Source organism: Rhinoraja longicauda, chromosome 16, assembly GCF_053455715.1.
Source record: "Rhinoraja longicauda isolate Sanriku21f chromosome 16, sRhiLon1.1, whole genome shotgun sequence".
NCBI lineage: Eukaryota > Metazoa > Chordata > Chondrichthyes > Rajiformes > Arhynchobatidae > Rhinoraja > Rhinoraja longicauda.
This window is the reverse complement of record NC_135968.1, coordinates 11,708,905-11,728,963: the sequence shown is the minus strand read 5'-3', so window position 1 is coordinate 11,728,963 and position 20,059 is coordinate 11,708,905. Positions and strand designations below refer to the sequence as shown.

The following is a 20,059-nucleotide window of genomic DNA, read 5'->3' as shown; positions in this document are numbered from 1 at the left end:
AGTTGATGCGAAGTTACGCACGCCAATAAAAATGGGGATCTCTGCCTCGACCATGACGCTGAAGAAAGATACGGGTGCAACTGAGATGGTTGACGTTAAAGCTGATACTGTGCTGTTAGATTATCAGATTGCGGAGCAGACAATGCTAGACGTAGCTGCAGTTGAGACTAGACCTACGAGTCAGGAATGTATCATAGAAAACGTCAGATCTGATTTGCCCGTAAAGTGTAATAAAGACAAGTTTGATGCCCCAACCCCAGATCCTGACTGCACTCAGGGTGTTAGTCTGTCCGAAGGCAAGGCGGCCATTGAACCAGCTGTCCAAACCGAAGAGAAAAACCTACTAGGTTCATTGACATCCCAATCTACCGGTGTAGTAAGACTAGTCAAGGTGGCTGCTGAGCCAGCAAGAAAGCCCAAATCGAGACTTCCAGTAAAAACAAACACTGCCCCCTTGCCAATTTCTCACACAGAACAGAAAACGACAGCCTGCAAGGTGAAGCAGGCTAGGAAGAACGAGTTAAAGCCAAAAGCAGACCCTCCCAAACATTTTGACACCAAGTCTAGAATCCCGATGAAAAATAGTGACAAAGCTAATTCTCCCTCACTGACAGTCTCCCAGTCCAGTTTAGAGCAGGGACAGGTAGCGAAAGTAAAGTCTAAACAATCTCATTCCAGACTGCCAGTTAAGGTAAGAGCTAGCAATACCACAAATGTATCGAGAGAGCGAGCAAGCAAGGGGCAACCGAGGGAGGGTTGTAAACATTCATTTGGATATTTTAAAGGGAATAGCAGTGAGGCAGTAACACTGGCGGATCGACGTGCCAATGAAGAGAAAAGGGGTCAGACAGAGATCTCTGATGAAGACAGCGCGCGGAGAAATACATCTCTCTCGGAAGCTGGCGTGCCTCCCACTGCATCGAGGTCTCCTAGAGATATGAGACCAGAGGCAGCACCTTTAAACTCAAAGGTTGAAAAGGTCTGCAGTGAGACAAGGAGCAGTAAAAGGACTGGTGGGGAGGAAAGCAGTCAGGTTTCTGGGCCTCGAGGGGCTCGCATCGCGGAGATCAAGCCTAGTTTGTAAAACTTTCGACTTGTTGATCTTTAGTGCATGACTATCTGTGATTGCCTGTGGAGTGACTTATCCTTAGCTGCCGTGTCGTCATTGTCGTTGTTTGTGCCGTCTCGTATCCCCTCTCCACACTCCCCATCCCCACCCACCCCCGTTCTCTCCAGTGTCATCCCGGTAGTTTTCTCTTAGTAAAGCATGTGGACCAGCGTGAAACAGAGAGCAGTAGGCCACGTCCTCTCTGTACTGCCACAATTCTCTGTAAGTCAGACAAAAATCAGTGCGACACTTCCACGAGAACTTTTATAAAACTTGTATACATACGGTTTGTTCATCACCTCCAGTTACACAACATTTAGAAAAGTTCTTGGGTGTTTGCGGCATGTTCAGATTCATTATTGTTACTACACTCTGATTTTACATCATTTTTTTTGCCACATTCAGCTGAATTTGGATCTTATTAATGATCGCGGTAGGATTTCCACTTGTGCAGACCACTAGGGCGTGTTTATTTCATTTACATTGGCACGAGTAGATTTTTGACCTAAATTTGGATGTTAGGTACGTTACTTGGAATGTTGGCCTAATTCGTTGTTTAAAAACTGTAGGCCCTCAGAGCCCATGTGAACGGACCGATATAAGGACAGCCATAGTAGCAGATCATCTGGGACTGAGCTGGACAGGTAAGATGCGCTGGTTGTCTTTTGATCCCCCCCCCCACAAAGTCAGAAAACTTTGAGTGAATTGTCGCATCCAAACCCATGTTTGAAATCAATATAGACACAACATACTGGAGTAATTCAGCGGGTCGGGGCAGCATCTGTGGAGAAAAGGAATAGGTGAAGTTTCCGGTCGAGACCCTTCTTCGGACTGAGAGTCGGGAGACGGAAACAAGAGATATGAAAAGGCTTTCTGCTGAGTGCTCTAGATTCCTGTTGCATCCTAAAGACATGCTGGTGAATAAGATAATTGGTTACCATAATGGAACTGCTCCTGTACAAGCTTGATTGGCAAAATAACGTTGCTCCACAGTTTCGTAGCGTTAAGTGTGGATACAGACCCTCTGGCCCAACTCATCCACATTAACCAAGAAGCCTATCTAACCAAAATCCCATTTGCCTGCATTGGGCCCTCTTAATCTTTCCTTTCCATGTATTTGGCCAAATCGCTCTTGAAACACTGTGATTGTATCCTCTCTACCATCTCGCCTGTCAGCTGACAGCCGCACACTCCACACTGTCTGGAAAATCTCAGATCCCCTTTAAATCTTTTCCCTCTCACCTTGAACCTATGCTCTCTAGTTTTAGACACCCCGACGCTGAGCTAAATACTTTAACAACATCCCCTCTCTGTGCCCCTTCTGTGCGAGAAGGAACTATGAGAATGGTTGCAAAGTTCATCCTCAAATCAACCTTTTCAATTTCAAATGTAACCGGTGTAGTAAACTGTTTAAAAGATATTTTAATAATTTTGCAGATTAGTCTAGATCAGAGATACAGCGCGGGAAACAAGCCCTTCGGCCCACCGAGTCCGCGTCAACCAGCGATCACCCCGTACACTAGCACTGTCCTGCACACGAGGGACAATTTACAATTTTTACCGAAGCCAATTAACCTACGAATCTGCACGTCTTTGGCATGTGGGAGGAAACCAGAGCACCCAGGGAAAACCCACGCGGTCACAGGGAGAACGTACAAACTCCATACAGACAGGATCGAACCCGGATCTGTGGCATTGTAAGGCAGTAACTCTACCGCTGCGCTACCGTGCCACCCTTAACGTCATTAAAGTTGGCAAATATTAATTGCCTTTCGACCATTGCAATTTATCCAGTAGTCTACAGACCAATAGACTGATTGTAAATGTAGCCCAGATATTGAAATGTGTGTTTCTCTGACTGTGAAAGGCCTCCTCCAGGCCTTGCTTCAGCCAGGAACACTGTGACTTGCATGCCATCTGCTGGCAGTTGATCAGTACCACAGGGCAGGTAAGCAGGGCCAACAACAGGCTTCACTCCCATTTTGAGCAATATTAGCCAATGACTAACTAATGCCTTTTTGGTGAATAAGCGACTCCTAGCTAACAATGAACTATTCCACATTTTCCTTGATCCACGTCCCGTTTGATGCCCTGTTTTCACACCTTACACTTCCTTATATCTGTGTCTTCCTCTCCCCCTGACTTTCGGTCTGAAGAAGGATCTCGACCAGAAACATCATCCATTCCTTCTATCCAGAGATGCTGCCTGTCCCGCTGAGTTACTCCAGCATTTTGTGTCAATCTTCAAAGGAAGCAATATGTTCAGAGTTATGAAAATTAACAAGTTGTTAAGAGTTATTAAGTTTTTAGTTACTACACTTGATTGTAGTGTGTTTGTTGCTAAAATCATGGGGGTTTAATTAAGGTATCACAAAATGCTGGAGTAACTCAGCAGGTCAGGCAGCATCTAGAAGAGAAGTTTAATCAGTTCTTTTAATTTGTGTGTTTAGTTTAGTTTGGAGCCCATAGGCCCACCGAGTCCAGGCCGACCAGCGATCCCAGCACATTAGCACTATCCTGCACACACTAGGCATAATTTACAATTTTACCAAGCCAATTAGCCTACAAACCTGTAAATCTTTGGAGTATGGGAGGAAACCGGAGCACCCAGAGAAAGCCCACGCAGACCACGGTGAGAACGTACAAACTCCATACAGACAGCACCCGTAGTCAGGGTCGAACCCGGGTCTCTAGTGCTGAGGCAACTACTCTACCACTGTGCCACCCCATGAAAGTCCACATTTTTCTCTTCCAATTTTAAAATGACAAAAGCTAATGGGTGAAATGATGGAGCTCTTGAATGTCATGAATACGTTTGATACCCAAGGAGATTTAAAATAGAACTATTCTCTAGGTGGATGAGTCCAATAACAGAACTCATAGAATAAGCTATTCTCTAACATATAATAAGAAATTTGCAAATTGACTCTGTGGCAAGAAGATGGAACACAGTGGCACATTAAGGAGATACTTTTCTGGGGGAATCTGATATAGTATTGAAGAAGAGAAGAAATAGTCTTTCTTTTTTAAAGGATGAATTGGAAAAAAGTACGAGAATGCTCGTGCAGAATAACAACTCGCAAAGACCATTTGGGTCGGTGATTTGTTACTGTGAATTCTGCAGACTGTAGAAAGTTTGTCAATGTACAGAAGCACAAAGACCTGATGTTACAGTGCAAACACCCATCCCCACATTGTGGCATTTCAGGTTACAGGAATTCACCTTCACAGAATCAACTCATCCCTGTCAAAAGAAATTTGAGATACAGAATAAAAATTTTCTCATTAGGAATTTACGTGAGAAGGAGAAATAAATACAAATATATACAGAGAACTGAACTAGTGTACTGAGGACAATAATTGCAGGCTGCAAGAAGGCACTTAAGGGATTTCCTTTGGAAACTGACAAGGCAACATCTTCGGTGGTTACCGATACACATTGATTCTTTAACATACATAACATAACATAACAAAACTTTATTGTCACTCGGCACAACACCGAACAAAATTTCAGCAGTCACAGCAAAAAAAGAAAAGAACACAGGACACCCGACCCCAACACAAACATCCATCACAGTGACTCCAAACACCCCCTCACTGTGATGGAGGCAACAAAACTTCCCCTCTCCTCCCCCCGCACCCACGGACAGACAGCTCGACCTCTACCGAGGCAACCGACACGCACAGCCCCCACAAGGGGATGGAAGGCCCCCCGGCCGAGCCGCCCCGGGCACTGAAACGTCCCGCGGCCGCACCAGGCGATGTTAAGTCCAGCGGCCGAGCCGCACCGGGCACCGAAACGTCCCGCGGCCGAGCCGCACCGGGCACAGAAACGTCCCGCAGCCGAGCCGCGCCGGCGATGTTAAGTCCCGCAGCCGAGCCGCACCGGGCACCGAAACGTCCCGCGGCCGAGCCGCACCGGGCACTGAAACGTCCCGCAGCCAAGCCGCACCGGGCACTGAAACGTCCCGCAGCCGAGCCGCACCAGGCACTGAAACGTCCCGCAGCCGAGCCGCACCGGGCACTGAAACGTCCCGCAGCCGAGCCGCGCCGGCGATGTTAAGTCCCGCAGCCGAGCCGCACCGGGCACTGAAACGTCCCGCAGCCGAGCCGCGCCGGCGATGTTAAGTCCAGCGGCCGAGCCGCGCCGGGCGATGGAAGGCCCCGCGGGCGAGCTGCGCCCCGGGGAAGAGACCTAATAAAAGAAAGGTTTCCCCCGCCCCCCCCCCCCCCCCCCCCAACACACCCACCCCCCCCCCCCCCCCACACATACACAGCCAAAAACAGAAACAAAAACCATCCCAACACCGACACAAACAAAAAAAAAGACAAACAGACTGCCAGAGAGCCGCAGCCGTTAGGCGCAGCCAACTCCTCCCACTCCTTTAATCAAACAATGTGACATTCATTTCTGGTTAATTAAAAACAATAAGCCTTCCTTTCCTGCAATGAATGAATGAATACTTTATTGTCACATGTGACAAGCCACAGTGATTTTTTTTGTTTTGCCTACCCAAGGTATGCAAAGAGTCGCCACATAAAGAGCACCGACAAAGTTCCAAAGTACTCCACACCAGGTCCTCCTTTGTCTCCCCTTCGCCCCCCCCCCTTCACGGTGGTCCCCAAGGCCGGGTCCTCTCTTTGTTCCCGGCGGTACGTCCTCCGGTTCCTCCTCCTCTGTCCTGCTACACAATCGGATTTCCTTTGGCTATGGAATGCACCCCTTGGGATGCACCACCTGCTGAGAGAAAAGCTCCTGGAGGAACGTACCTTGGCTTAAACATGGGATTAAATAGGAAGAAAGGTTTTGCGATATAGAAAATTGCAGCACGGTGATTTTCTAAGACAGCGAGCCCTCCATAATGTGGCGAAAGTCTGTACATCTACCCTGTCAGCATAACTCATTGTAAACCTCCCCCTGCTGAATCAGAAGGAGACTGGTACAATCACGCACATTGTTCTCAGCCACATTCCCATAAGGTCCCCCTGCCTCAATGCAGCCATTGGGATCTTTTAAAATGCTTTGTTTCTCGAAAATATCGCCATTAACTTGCCCAGTTAAAAAATATTCTGTGCCTTCATCCTTTTTTAATGGTGAATAATTAGAAACATTCACTATCGGGAAGGGATGAAATTGCAGGCTGGAACCAAAATGGTGATTATTATGGTCTGAAGAAGGGTCTCGACCCGAAACGTCACCCATTCCTTCTCTCCCGAGATGCTGCCTGACCTGCTGAGTTACTCCAGCATTTTGTGAATAAATGGTGATTATTTTAGTTTAGTTTAATTTGGAGGTACAGCGTGGAAACAGCCTAACAAGTCCGCACGCCGACCAACAATCACCCCATACACTAGTTCTATCCTACACACGGGGGAACAATTTACTGAGACCAATTAACCTACAAACCCACACATCTTTGGAGTGTGGGAGGAAACCGGAGCACCCGGAGGAACCAACGCAGTCACAGGGAGAACATACAAAGTCAGCGTAGACCACCTGTAGTCAGAGTCAAACCCGGGTCCCTTGTGCTGTAAGGCAACAACTCTACCACTGCCCCACCATGAAATGTGTCTTTTGCATTCAGGGAATGCTGTATGTTCACTAAATATGTTGGTGTGAGATGCTGAGGCTTGATGTGTGAGGTTAACGCACGACTAACAGAACAATACAAGATGAAAGCCCCCCAGAGTTAACAGAAGTTTGCAGAAAGTTTGCGGTGCTTACTGCAACATTAGAACCAATTATACACAGCGATCACAAATGAACTCCGGCGAATCCTGCCATTTTGACATGCTACCGTCTATTTCCTGGCCACAAGAGTTTTGTAGACGGTTGTGGAGGCCAAGTCCTTTTAAGGCGGAGATTGGAAGATTCGTGATTAGTACCGGTGCCATGGGGTTATGGGGAGAAGGCAGGAGAATGGGGTTGAAAGGGAAAGATTGATCAGCAATGTTTGAATGAAAGGGTAGTCTCAATGGGCCGAATGAACTAATTCTGCTCCTATGTCTTCTAAATCTTCATTAGAAACACAAATGCCCCACAGATATTTTATTATTGATGGGCTTTGTACAGAAGTGACTGGAGATTAACAGTGAACACATTTCCCTTTTTTTCTGCATTAATCTTTAGATTCTAGCTGTCCCATTTTCGGCTCTTCCACACCTTCGGGTTGACTTTGAATGGAGCTGTGTCAGGCTCTAAGTAACTTGAACAAAAGCCACAAAGCCCCAGTGTGGGATGGGGTGAGAGTTATGGGGAAATAAAAAATTCAAGTAAAAGTGGCTTCTTCAGCAATTAAAGATAAGTGAGGGAGGAGACCAGCGATTGGGGCTTTGGGCGGCACAGTAGCGCAGCAGTAGAGTTGCTGCCTCACAACGCCAGAGACCCGGGTTCGATCTTGACATTGATGCTGTTTGTGCGAGTTTGCACATTCTCCCTCTGACACCGTGTGGGTTTTCTCCAGGTGCTCTGGTTCCTTCCCACACTCCAAAGATGTACAGATTTGTAGGTTAATTGGCTTCAGTAAAAAGTGTAAATTGTCCCTGGTGTGTAGGATAGTGCTGGTGTACCGGGTGTTCGCTGGTCGCCGCTGACTCGGTGGGCCAAAGCACCTATTTCCGCGCTGTATCTCTAAAGTCTAAAAGTGAATCTCAAACAGGAGGGTTGTGCAGTTTAACCAGCACAGGCAGAAAATTAAAATGTGAGGAATAAGCCTTGCAATGAGAGAGGTTTTACTTTTTGTGTGTCTGCATTTAATAAAAGCAGGATTTACATTGCCGCCTTGCATAAACTGAACATTTGGCTTCTCGACAATAGCTGTGTGGCAACAAGGGAAATTAGAAAATAATGTTTTGTTTTGCATCTATTTTTCTTCCAGAGCTGGCAAGGGAATTGAACTTCTCCGTTGATGATATAAATCAGATTCGGGTTGAAAATCCAAACTCTTTAACGACTCAGAGCTTCATACTGTTAAAGAAATGGATTGTCCGAGATGGAAAAAATGCTACAAGTAGGTGAAAAGGATGACGTGTTGGGCTGGAACTCGTTGGAATGGTGCTGGCATTTTCTCTGCATAACTGTCGCCACGTTTTTAGATGCCTGCACAGATTCCAAAGTCTCATACTTGCTGGCCATTCTACGCTGGCAACGTCCCAACTGGACGACGAAGTTGGAGCAGGGCACAAATTTGCTGCAATTCCCAGTACTTACACCGGGGGCTCTGCTGAGCCTGTGCCAAGTTAAAGGAGACACGATGAACTGCAAAAGCTGGGATCTTGAGCAAAAAGCAAAGTTCTGGAGGAACTTGGTCGTAGAATCATACAGTGTAGAAACAAGCCCTTCGGCCCAACTTGCCAACATGTCCCAGTTACACTAGTCCCACCTGCCTGTGTTCGGTCCATACCCCTCCAAACCTGTCCTATCCATGTACCTGCCCAACTGTTTCTTAAACTTTGGGATGGTCCCTGCTTCAACTACCCCTTCTGACAGCTCGTTCTACACACCCACCACCCTTTGTTCTCCTTCAGATTCCTATTAAATCTTTCCCCCTTCACCTTAACCTATGTCCTCTGGTCCTCGATTCCCCTTCTGGGCAAGAGACTGTGCAACTACCCGATCTATTCCTCTCGTGATTTTATGCACCTCTATAAGATCACCCTTCATCCTCCTGCGCTCCAAGGAATGGAGTCCCAGCCTACTCAACCTCCCCGTATAGCTCAGACCCTCTAGTCCTGGCAACATCCTCTAAAAGGAAATGTTTGGTCTTGCCAAAGTAAAGGAAATGTTGGAGATTTTTCCGCCACCTTCACCGTGATCCCACCACCAGTCACTTCTTCCCGAACATTCCCATCCCTTTCCACTTTCTAAAGAAACCACTCCAAAACTCCTTGGTTTGTTCATCACTTTCCCCTGCAACCACAGGAGATGCAACACCAACCCCTAAACTTTTTTTCTCTCTCACTTCCATCTTTGGACAGGTTGTGTGAGTGGGCGGATACATGGCAGATGCAGTTTAATGTAGATAAGTGTGAGGTTATTCACTTTGGAAGTAAGAATAGAAAGGCAGATTATTATCTGAATGGTGTCAAGTTAGGAAGAGGGGATGTTCAACGAGATCTGGGTGTCCTAGTGCATCAGTCAATGAAAGGAAGCATGCAGGCAGTGAAGAAAGCCAATGGAATGTTGGCCTTCATAACAAGAGGAGTTGAGTATAGGAGCAAAGAGGTCCTTCTACAGTTGTACCGGGCCCTGGTGAGACCGCACCTGGAGTACTGTGTGCAGTTTTGGTCTCCAAATTTGAGGAAGGATATTCTTGCTATTGAGGGCGTGCAGCGTAGGTTCACTAGGTTAATTCCCGGAATGGCGGGACTGTCGTATGTTGAAAGGCTGGAGCAATTAGGCTTGTATACACTGGAATTTAGAAGGATGAGGGGGGATCTTATTGAAACATATAAGATAATTAGGGGATTGGACACATTAGAGGCAGGAAACATGTTCCCAATGTTGGGGGAGTCCAGAACAAGGGGCCACAGTTTAAGAATAAGGGGTAGGCCATTTAGAACGGAGATGGGGAAGAACTTTTTCAGTCAGAGAGTGGTGAAGGTGTGGAATTCTCTGCCTCAGAAGGCAGTGGAGACCAGTTCGTTGGATGCTTTCAAGAGAGAGCTGGATAGAGCTCTTAAGGATAGCGGAGTAAGGGGACGGATACATGGCAGGAACGGGGTACTGATTGAGAGTGATCAGCCATGATCGCATTGAATGGCGGTGCTGGCTCGAAGGGCTGAATGGCCTACTCCTGCACCTATTGTCTATTGTCATCCATGGATCCAGGTAGCCCTTCCAGGTGAGACAGGGGCTCACAAGCATCTCCCAGTTGCTAACCATTTTAACTTCCCTTCCATTTCCCACATGGACCTTGGCCTCTCCCATTGACAGAGTGAAGTCAAATGCAAAACTGAAGAACAGCACCTCATATTCTGCTTGGGTAGCCTACAACCCAATGGTATGAAAACTGAATTTGCCAATTTGAGTAATACTGCCCATGCCCCCTCTCTCTTTCCCTTGCCACCTCCCACCCACCCCTGTGCACTCCCATCTCACCCACCACCTTCACCACCCCTACACACCTTTCCCATCTCCTAGTCCCACACTTCCCTGTATCCCCACCCCTTCCACTCATGTCTCTCCTTCCGGCTTTATATCTCACTTCTCCTCGTCTCCCCCTTTTGACACTCTTTTGTCTCCTTTTCGCCTCGACCCTTTGTCACTATCTACACCCATCTGCGAATCGCCACTCCCTTACCTGCATCCAGGTATAACTTGCCAGGCTTTGCCCCACCTCGCTTTTCCAGCTCCCCCCCCCCCATCAGCCTGAAGAAGGGCCACAACCCAAATTGTTGCTTATCCACTCCCTCCACAGATGCTGCCTGACCCGCTGAGTTCCTCCAGCACTTTCTTTCCTTCAGGTTTCACCCGGCACAGCAAAGAAACAGAAAGTGCTGGAGGAAGTCAGCAAGTTACATCTGGTGCAGATGTACTGAAGATGCGGCAGACTGCAAGTGCGGACGGGGCCTCCAGACTATGGGACATCTCCTGAGCTGTGACATGCTGCATGACACCAGCACTGTAAAGGATCTTGCAGAGGCTAACGACGTGGCATTAAAACTTGCTTCGCATTTGGCAAACAGTTGTGTGATGACACAACACAATAATAATCTGGTGCAGAAACAACAAGTCCTTTCATTTCAGAGTAAAGGAAGGATGCAAGGAACCCCATACACATATTTGACATGAATTGTTTCTATTTACTTTCTAATAAGTTTCAATTTGGAAAAAAACATAATTTTGATTGATTTTAAACACTAGTGTATGTTTGTCTTTTTAATAGCTTCAGTTGTATATTTTTAACTTTTGAATGGGAAAAGTTCAGGTTTTTGACAAGTTTGACAACAGGCAACAGTTTAGTTTGGTTCAGAGATACAACGGGGAAACAGGCCCTTCGGCCCACCGAGTCTGCACCGACCAGTGATCCCCGCACATTAACACTATCCCACCCACACTGGGGACAATTTACATTCATACCAAGCCAATTAACATACAAGCCGGTACGTCTTTGGAGTGTGGGAGGAAACCGAAGATCTCGGAGAAAACTCACGGGTAGAACGTACAAACTCCGTACAGACAGCACCCGTAGTCGGGATTGAACCCGGGTCTCTGGCGCCGTAAGGCAGAACTCTACCACTGCGCCACCATGCTGCCCAGTGACAAGACTGCAGTAGTGGGGACATTACTTCACTTGCTGTCGGTTTATTTTGTGGGTGGAACTTAGGTTGGCGCCTGTATGTGGCTGCGTTATCTTGTACCAAACCTAGCCGCTGGCCAGAGTCCCAACACAGATGCCAGGGCCCTGTACTTTAGGAGCAGCTTAACGACAGTGAATCTGCAAAGGATGACAACACAGATTGTACATTCTGTCCCATAAGTCTTATGCAGGGGATTAACTATTGATCACATTTAAAATGCAGACAGTCAATGTAACCTGATCACAATTATACCTTCAGCAAAAATGTGTAGGAAGGAACTGCAGATGCTGGTTTACACCAAAGATAGACACAAAATGCTGGAGTAACTCAGCGGGTCAGGCAGCATCGCTGGGGAAAAGGAATGTGTAGCGTTCCGGGTCGGGACCCTTCTTCAGACTGATTGTAATAGGGATGAGAGGGCTGGAAGGGAGGTAGGGGCAGGACAAAGCCTGGCAAGTAATAGGATCTGCAGATGCTGGTTTACACCGAAAATAGACACAAAATGCTGGTGTATCTCAATGGGTCCGGCAGCATCTCTGGAGAGAAACATAGAAAATAGGTGCAGGAGTAGGCCATTTGGCCCTTCGAGCCTGCACCGCCATTCAATATGATCATGGCTGATCATCCAACTCAGTATCCCGTACCTGCCTTCTCTCCATACCCCCTGATCCCTTTAGCCACAAGGGCCACATCTAATTCCCTCTTAAATATAGCCAATGAACTGGCCTCAACTACCTTCTGTGGCAGAGAATTCCACAGATTCACCACTCTGTGTGAAAAAAAAAAAAAAAAGAGAAGGAATAGGTCGAATCAGATTTTGAATGAAGAAGGGTCTCTACCCAAAAACGTCACGTATTCCTTTTCTCCAGAGATGCTGTCTGACCCGCTGAGATACTCCAGCTTTTTGTATCTATCTTTGGTTTAAACCAGCATCTGCAGATCCTTCCTTCAGATTTTCTTTATGCTACATAGCTTGGTGTTGGGTCCGCTCCTCTTCACATTGTATATTCATGATTTGGATGATGAAATTGATGGCTTTGTGGCCAAGATTGCGGATGATACGAAGACAGATGGAGAGGCAAGTAGTGTAGAGAAAACAGGGAGACAGCAAAAGGACTTTGATAGGTTGGGAGAGCGGGCAAAGAAGTGTCCGATGGAATACTGCTTAGCAAAGTGTGCATTCATGCACTTTGGTAGTAGGAATAAAGACGTAGATTATTTTCTATATGGAGAGGGGATTCAGAAATCTGCAAAGAGACTTGGGAACACAAGTGCAGGATTCCCAAAAGGTTAATTTGTAAGCATTCATTTCGAGAGGACTAGAATGTAAAGGCAAGGATGTAATACTGAGTATAAGGCACTGGTCAGACTGCATTTGGAGTATTGTGAGCAGTTTTGGGCCCCATATCTGAGGAGGGATGTGCTGGTGTTGGAGAGGGTACAGAGGAAGTTTATGAGAATGATCTAGGGGATGATTGGGTTGCCGCATGATGAGAGTTTTTGACAGACTCGCTGGAGTTTAGAAGGATGAGGGGGGACCTTATCGCATAATGAAAGGCCTGGATTGAGTGGATGTGGAGAGAATGTTTCCACAAGTGAGCGAGTCTAGGACTAGAAGGCACAGCCTCAGAATAAAAGGATGCACCTTTAGAGAGATGAGGAGGAATTTCTTTAGTCAGAGGGTAGTGAATCTATGGAATTGATTGCCACAGACGGCTGTGGAGGCGAAGTCATCGGATATTTTTAAAGCGGAGATTGACATGTTCTTGATTAGTATGGGGGGGCCCAAAGGTGACAAGGAGAAGACAGGAGAATGGGGTTGAGAGAGAACGATAGATCAGCCATGATTGAATGGCAGAGTCGACTTGATGAGCTGTATGGCCGAATTCTGCTCCTGTGACATGAACTTATCAGAACAATGTGCCTACTACAACTTTGGCACTGTTTAGTTAAATTTAGAGATACAGTGTGGAAACAGGCCCTTCGGCCCACTGAGTACGTGACGACCAGCGATCCCCGCACACTAAAGCTATCCTCACACTAGGGACGATTTTACATTTCACCTGCAAACCTGTACGTCTGTGGAGTGTGGGAGAAACCAGAGATCTCGGGAAAAAACCCATGCAGGTCACGGGGAGAACGTACAAACTCTGTACAGACGGCACCGGTAGTCAGGATCGAACCCGGGTCTCTGGCGCTGTAAAGCAGCAACTCTACCGCTGTGCCACCCTAGGTCACCCTATGTCACCATGCTGCCCTGCCGCACTGATCAAGAGTGGCGTTGTAGAAGATTAATTTTCAGGCAACAGAAGCTATTTTAGGTAATGAGAATACAAACAGTGCTGCCCTGTGAAGAGGTGCCTGTTGTGGCAACCTCTTTGGTACAAAGGTGCCAACCTTCACAAAACGGTTTGCTGTTTAAAAAAAGGCACTGCTGGTTCTGTCTGAGTGTTTTGCTTCATGATATGCAATCAACATATTTTTTTCCTCTTTCTGCAGCTGATATCATAAGTGGAGTCCTCAAAAAGATTAATCGAATGGACATTGTGACCTTACTGGAAGGGCCAATATTTGACTATGGTAATGTTTCTGGCACAAGAAGTTTTGCTGATGATAACTGCGTGTTCCTGGATCAATCTGATGGTAACTTCACATTCTTTACTCGTCTGTTTGAGGGTTGATGGTCCACTGAATTGCTGCAAAGAATTTAGTTTAGTTTAGAGATACATCGCGGAAACAGACCCTTTCGGCCCACCGGGTCCGCGCCGACCAGCGATCCCTGCACATTAACACTATCCTACACCCACTAGGGACAATTTTTAGATTTACCAAGCCAATTAACCTACAAACCTGTACGTCTTTGGAGTGTGGGAGGAAACCGAAAATCTCGGAGAAAACCCACGCAGGTCATGGGGAGAACGTACAAACTCCATACAGACAGCACCCGTAGTTGGAATCGAACCCGGGTCTCCGGCGCTGCGTTCGCTGTAAGGCAGCAACTCTACCGCTGTGCCACCGCGCCGCTCCCTTTTATCTTATAAAGATAAATAGATTGAGAAACAGGCCCTTCGGCCCACCGAGTCCGCACCAACTGGCGATCCCCGTACATTAACACCACCCTACACACACTAGGGGCAATTTTACATGTACAGCAAGCCAATTAACGTACAACCCTATACGTTTTTGGAGTAAGGGAGGAGAATGAAGATCTCGGAGAAAACCCATGCAGGTCACGGGTTGGAACCCGTACAGACAGCACCCCTAGTCAGGATTGAACCCGGGTCTCTGGCGCTGTAAGCAGTAGCTCTACCGCTATGCCACCGTGCTGCCCAAGAGCAAATTGATGCAGGATCTTAATAGATTAAACCTCCTTTAATGTTTTGAAGCTGGGAAGGTTACTCAATAACACAATTCCGTGCCCTGGATTACATCGTGCTGGTGGTACGGCTGAGTCTGAAGAAGGGTCTGGACCTGAAACGTCACCCATTCCTTCTCTCCGGAGATGTTGCCTGTCCCGCTTAGTTACAGCAGTGTAGATGTGTTTAGTTGGAGTTCAGATGCGGAGGACAGAGTGTTCTGCCAGAGTTTCCAACAATTCAATTTGTAGATGTGGGGATATTGCAGGCACCAATTCTATACCTATGATGCTTGGTATGCACTTGATAGAAGTGCAGAAGCCCGGCCAGATTAAATAAGTGTCCTTGCATCGTAGTTTATTTTCGTCTGTTTCAGTTTTCGTACGATTGTTTTGCACAGATGCTGCTTTGCAGTTGCAGCCACTTCTTTGTCACTCATCCTCTCTGAACTCTGAACCTGCCGGTACTTCTCCTCCACTGCCAACATTCTGCTCTTCTCTCTCTGCCGACCCTCTCCGGGGAAACACTGCTGATTGCCTCCACCTGCCGATCAGTGACCTGGATTGTGGTTACTGTGACTGTCTCCTTACAGACCTTCCCATTCCCAGAGTCTAGCCTTAAAGCATCTTCAGTTTCATGACTTACTCTGGACCCAAATTATCGTCAGTCCGTTCCCACCCCAGACGCTGCCCGACCTGCTGTGTTCCTCCAGCACTTTGGGTGTTTTGAACGCAACTATCCGTTTACAGGCGTTGACGATCGGTTTGAAATCATTTTTCATCTTTTTTTTAAAATCAGTGTGCTTGTCTGTACATTTGTTGTGGAATTCACCAAAACTTCTCCTCCCTTGGTCATCATCCTGGTCAGTAAAACCCATTCGATCTGAAATCATCTTATACATACTTTCCCCTGTATTTTCCTCCTTGTCTCGCCATCTCTCTTGTCTGTCTGCTCAAAATTCTGCAGGGTTATATGCTACGAGTTTGCAAACCTGTGGATTAATACGAACAGCCAGTTGAAGGACAGATAGTTCTCTTTAGTTTAGTGTACCGAGCGAGGTACAGTGAAAAGCTTTTTTTGCATGCTTCCAGTCAGCAGAGAGACAATACATGATTACGATCAAGCCATCCACAGTGTACAGATACATGATAAACGCGAATAACGTTTAATGCAAGCTAAAGTCCTATCAAAGATGGGAATGTGGGGGCCATGATAATTTGCTTATTGTTTCTCTGTGCATTAGAGCATATTGCATATTATTTAGCAAGCATTGCAATCTATGAGTAACTAATACATGGACATTAGAAGCTAGGTATTCACCCTTTATATCAAGAAAGCAGTGGGACAGATTGTGCACAATCTGACTCTCGCATTCAATCCAAACTCCAACCTCAGGAATGCCCCAATGGTCTTTGACTCTCACTGTCCCCAAAGGCACGTTTCATTGCTTTCGAATGCATCTGATCAGGGATATTTAGCAACTTGTTTTCATGGTTTCCGGTAATTTCTTGCAACAAAAAAAAAGTTAAGATACATTAGATTACAGTAAAGTAATTATAAATATAAAATGAACTAATGGAAAATGAACAATTTTTTTTGCTATTCATGAAGTCGAGGGGCTGGATGCGGAGTGCATCTGAGTCTAGCGCCGCATCGGGAGGTCAAGCGTAAACAAAATCTAGATCAATGATAAGCTCACCATGAACGGCTGGGTAGACAACAGGTCTCCATAGCCCAGAAGCTCCACCTGCCTCCACCTAAGCTTTATGGAAGTGATTGATTTAACAAGTGGAAGTCATTTAGCCACAAAATAATAACTACGAACAGCCCCCTTTAAGATCTGAAATTCTGTCACAGAAGCACAGGTAATATCAGACGCTGATGTGAAAATGATATTGGGAGTAGATGATCAAAAGCTTGGTTGGAAGAAGTTTCAAACTGGGCCTGAAAGGAGAAGGGCGGGAGTATAAAGGATTTCTGTCCAAGTGGTAGGGTGAAAGGAATGGATTATCTTTGGGTCGTTGTACAAGCAGAGCCCAAGGCCTCCTTGTTTCAGAGACAGCAAGTGTATGTGGATTAGGATAGAGAGCCAAAGATCCTGCTTCAAGAGGTATCAATCTGCTTCTGGGTACATTGGGTTAAAATGACTTTTTGGCCCACCGACTCCATGCTGGCCATCGATCACCCTTTCTCATCCACTCCCTGCACACTTGGGGCAATTTACAGGGACCAATTCACCTACGCACCCGCATGTCTTTGGGATGTGGGAGGAAACCGGAGCACCTGGAGGGAACCCACGCAATCCCAGTGAGAATCTGCAAACTCCACTCAAACCACACCCGAGGTCACGATCGAACCTGGGTCTCTGGCTCTGTGAGGCAGCAGCTTGACAAACTGTGCCACTGGTCACATTTTATTTCATAAAATTAAGTTAACAGAGTATCTTTCACAAAGGATACTAATTTGAGAATGTTGGATGTGTAGGGAAAAAAAGCTGCAGATGCTGGTTTAAATCGAAGGTAGACACAAAATGCTGGAGTAACTCAGAGGGACAAGCAGCATCTCAGGAGAGAAGGAATGGGTGACGTTTCGGGTCTGAAGAAGGGTCTCGACCCGAAACGTCACCCATTCGTTCTCTCCTGAAATGCTGCCTGACCCGCTGAGTTACTCCACCATTTTGTGGCCACCTGAGAATGTAGGATAGTTGATTGATGAAACGGTATGATTTAAATGTGATAGATTGTTGCTTCTGCTCAGTCGCATTTCACCATCCATGTTGAGTAGATTCACGTGTTACCATTACCTGTCGTGTTTCTGTCATGTGACCATGCATGTTGTATGTAGATTGTTCCATTGTGTTTTGCTCACTCAGGTTACTCGTCCATCAATGCGGAGCTGCTGACACCTGCTGCATTGCGCTATTTGCCACCCTCCCCCCTCCATTTTGATGATTATTTTAGCAATCACCCTTGTGCCGAGTTAGCGTCCCCAGATCCTTATCAAAGTCATCTGGCACAGGAAGAATTGTCGGTTTTCAGCGAAACCGAGGAGGTTTCGGGAGAAGAAGCCGGTGCTGATGTGCCAGCCCACTGTCTGGTGCCAGGGGAGGTGGCTCCCTCGCCAGTGGGGCAGGCGGGTGAGCCACAAGGCTCCGAGTGTGGACCTGGATTCCAATTCATGAGCGGCAACGTCCGCGTGGCCCGGTCTCCCCCCGACGCAGGACGGGCGGAGCAAGTCCACTCACCGGAGGACCGCGGCACGGCCAAACCAGGTGCCGCTCCCGACGCCCCCGATTCCAAGGAGCTCGCAGAGTTCCAAGGAGAGGCGGAGGATGTTCAGCCCAGGCGGAGTTCCAACGGTTCAGACGACGAGAAGGTGACAAAGGAGGACGTCCAGACGCTTGACCATGCTCAGAGTTCCCAGAAAGAATTCTTTACAGTTCCAGGTTGGCATAGTGACGCATCCAGCGTCGACGTGGAGCCACCAACCCCAAAGAGCTGCCACTTGAGCACTGGTGACCTGGATGAAGACAATGCCAAGTAAGTGGGGTGTTGACTGGGAGTCAGAATCTGAAGCAATGCCTCATGACTAGTTTAGTTTAGTTTTGAGATACAGCGCGGAGATGCACGAGTGCTGTGGGGTAATAGATGCATGGAATGTGAAGCCAGAGGAAGGAATATAGGTGGAAGGGGGGGGGGGGGGGGGGGTGGGTAGAGAAATATACTTGCTCGCCTCACTTGATCTGACCTGCAGTTCAGTTTAGAGATACAGCACGGAAACAGGCTTACCGAGTCTGTGCCGACCAGCGATCCCCGCACACTAACACTGTCCTACACACACTGGGGACAGTTTACATGTGTACCAAGCTAATTAATCTACAATCCTGTACGTCTTTGGAGTGTGGGAGGAAACCGAAGATCTCTGAGAAATACACTGGAATTTAGAAGGATGAGAGGAGATCTTATCGAAACGTATAAGATTATTAAGGGTTTGGACACGTTAGAGGCAGGAAACATGTTCCCAATGTTGGGGGAGTCCAGAACAAGGGGCCACAGTTTAAGAATAAGGGGTAGGCCATTTAGAACTGAGATGAGGAAAAACTTTTTCAGTCAGAGAGTTGTGAATCTGTGGAATTGGCTGCCTCAGAAGGCAGTGGAGGCCAATTCTCTGAATGCATTCAAGAAAGAGCTGGATAGAGCTCTTAAGGATATCGGAGTCAGGGGGTATGGGGAGAAGGCAGGAACGGGGTACTGATTGAGAATGATCAGCCATGATCACATTGAATGGCGGTGCTGGCTCGAAGGGCCGAATGGCCTCCTCCTGCACCTATTGTCTATTGTCTAAAGTCCACGCAGGTCACGGGGAGAACGTACAAACTCCGTGCAGACGAGCAGCCTTAGTCAGGAACGAACCCGTGTCTCTGGCGCTGTAAGACTGTACTGCTACGCCACTGTGCCACCCTGATGTACATGATTCTACTCCTACACCAAACCTCTTAACTGCCCTTTGAAACGGCCAAACAAGCACTCATTTGTATCAAACTACTCCTAGCCATTCAAGACAAAGCTCACATTGCTTTCTCTGGGAATCCAGTGCTCGGTGGTAAATGTGCATGTCTTGAGTTCATTATAAAGGTCATCAGTGCCGATTAATGTTTACGTTAGGAATGAAGAGTTAACTGATATGTGATATGTATTCAGAAAGAATATTTTCGTTTATAAAATAAATATTCTTTTATTTTAGCAAGATGCTAAACTAAAAGGATATTTTAGCAGCATGGAAACAGGCCCTTTAGCCCAACCTAGAAACAGAAAATAGGTGCAGGAGTAGGCCATTCGGCCCTTCGAGCCAGCACCGCCATTCAATATGATCATGGCTGATCATCTAAAATCTGTACCCCGTTCCTGCTTTTTCCCCATATCCCTTGATTCCCTTAGCCCTAAGAGCTAAATCTAAATCTTTCTTGAAAACATCCAGTGAATTGGCCTCCACTGCCTTCTGTGGCAGAGAATTCCACAGATTCACAACTCTCTGGGTGAAAAAGTTTTTCCTCATCTCAGTCCTAAAATGACCTACCCCTTATTCTTAAACTGTGACCCCCTGGTTCTGGACTCCCCCAACATCGGGAATATTTTCCCTGTATGCCAACCAAGATGCCCCATCTACACTGCTCCCACCTGCACGCGTTTGGCCCGTATCCTTCCATACCGTTCCTGTCAATGTACCTGTCCAAATGTGGGTTTTTTAAAAATGTTATTGTAGTGATAGCTTATTGTAAAATGTTGGGAAATAT

The 20,059-nt window shown here is 46.9% G+C and overlaps 1 protein-coding gene across 33 annotated transcripts in view; it reads left to right on the top strand.

Moving 5' to 3' along the window:
- Positions 1-20,059, top strand: part of ank3b (ankyrin 3b) — a 515,038-nt gene that overhangs the window by 476,483 nt on the left and 18,496 nt on the right. For 32 of the 33 annotated variants that reach the window (XM_078413212.1, XM_078413210.1, XM_078413236.1 and 29 more), the window contains 4 exons: positions 1,678-1,752; positions 7,987-8,118; positions 13,910-14,053; positions 17,639-18,305. In XM_078413212.1, the coding sequence (XP_078269338.1) occupies positions 1,678-1,752; positions 7,987-8,118; positions 13,910-14,053; positions 17,639-18,305 (1,018 nt within the window). The remainder of the gene's footprint in view (positions 1-1,677; positions 1,753-7,986; positions 8,119-13,909; positions 14,054-17,638; positions 18,306-20,059) is intronic. The other variant, XM_078413223.1, reaches the window with a different exon arrangement.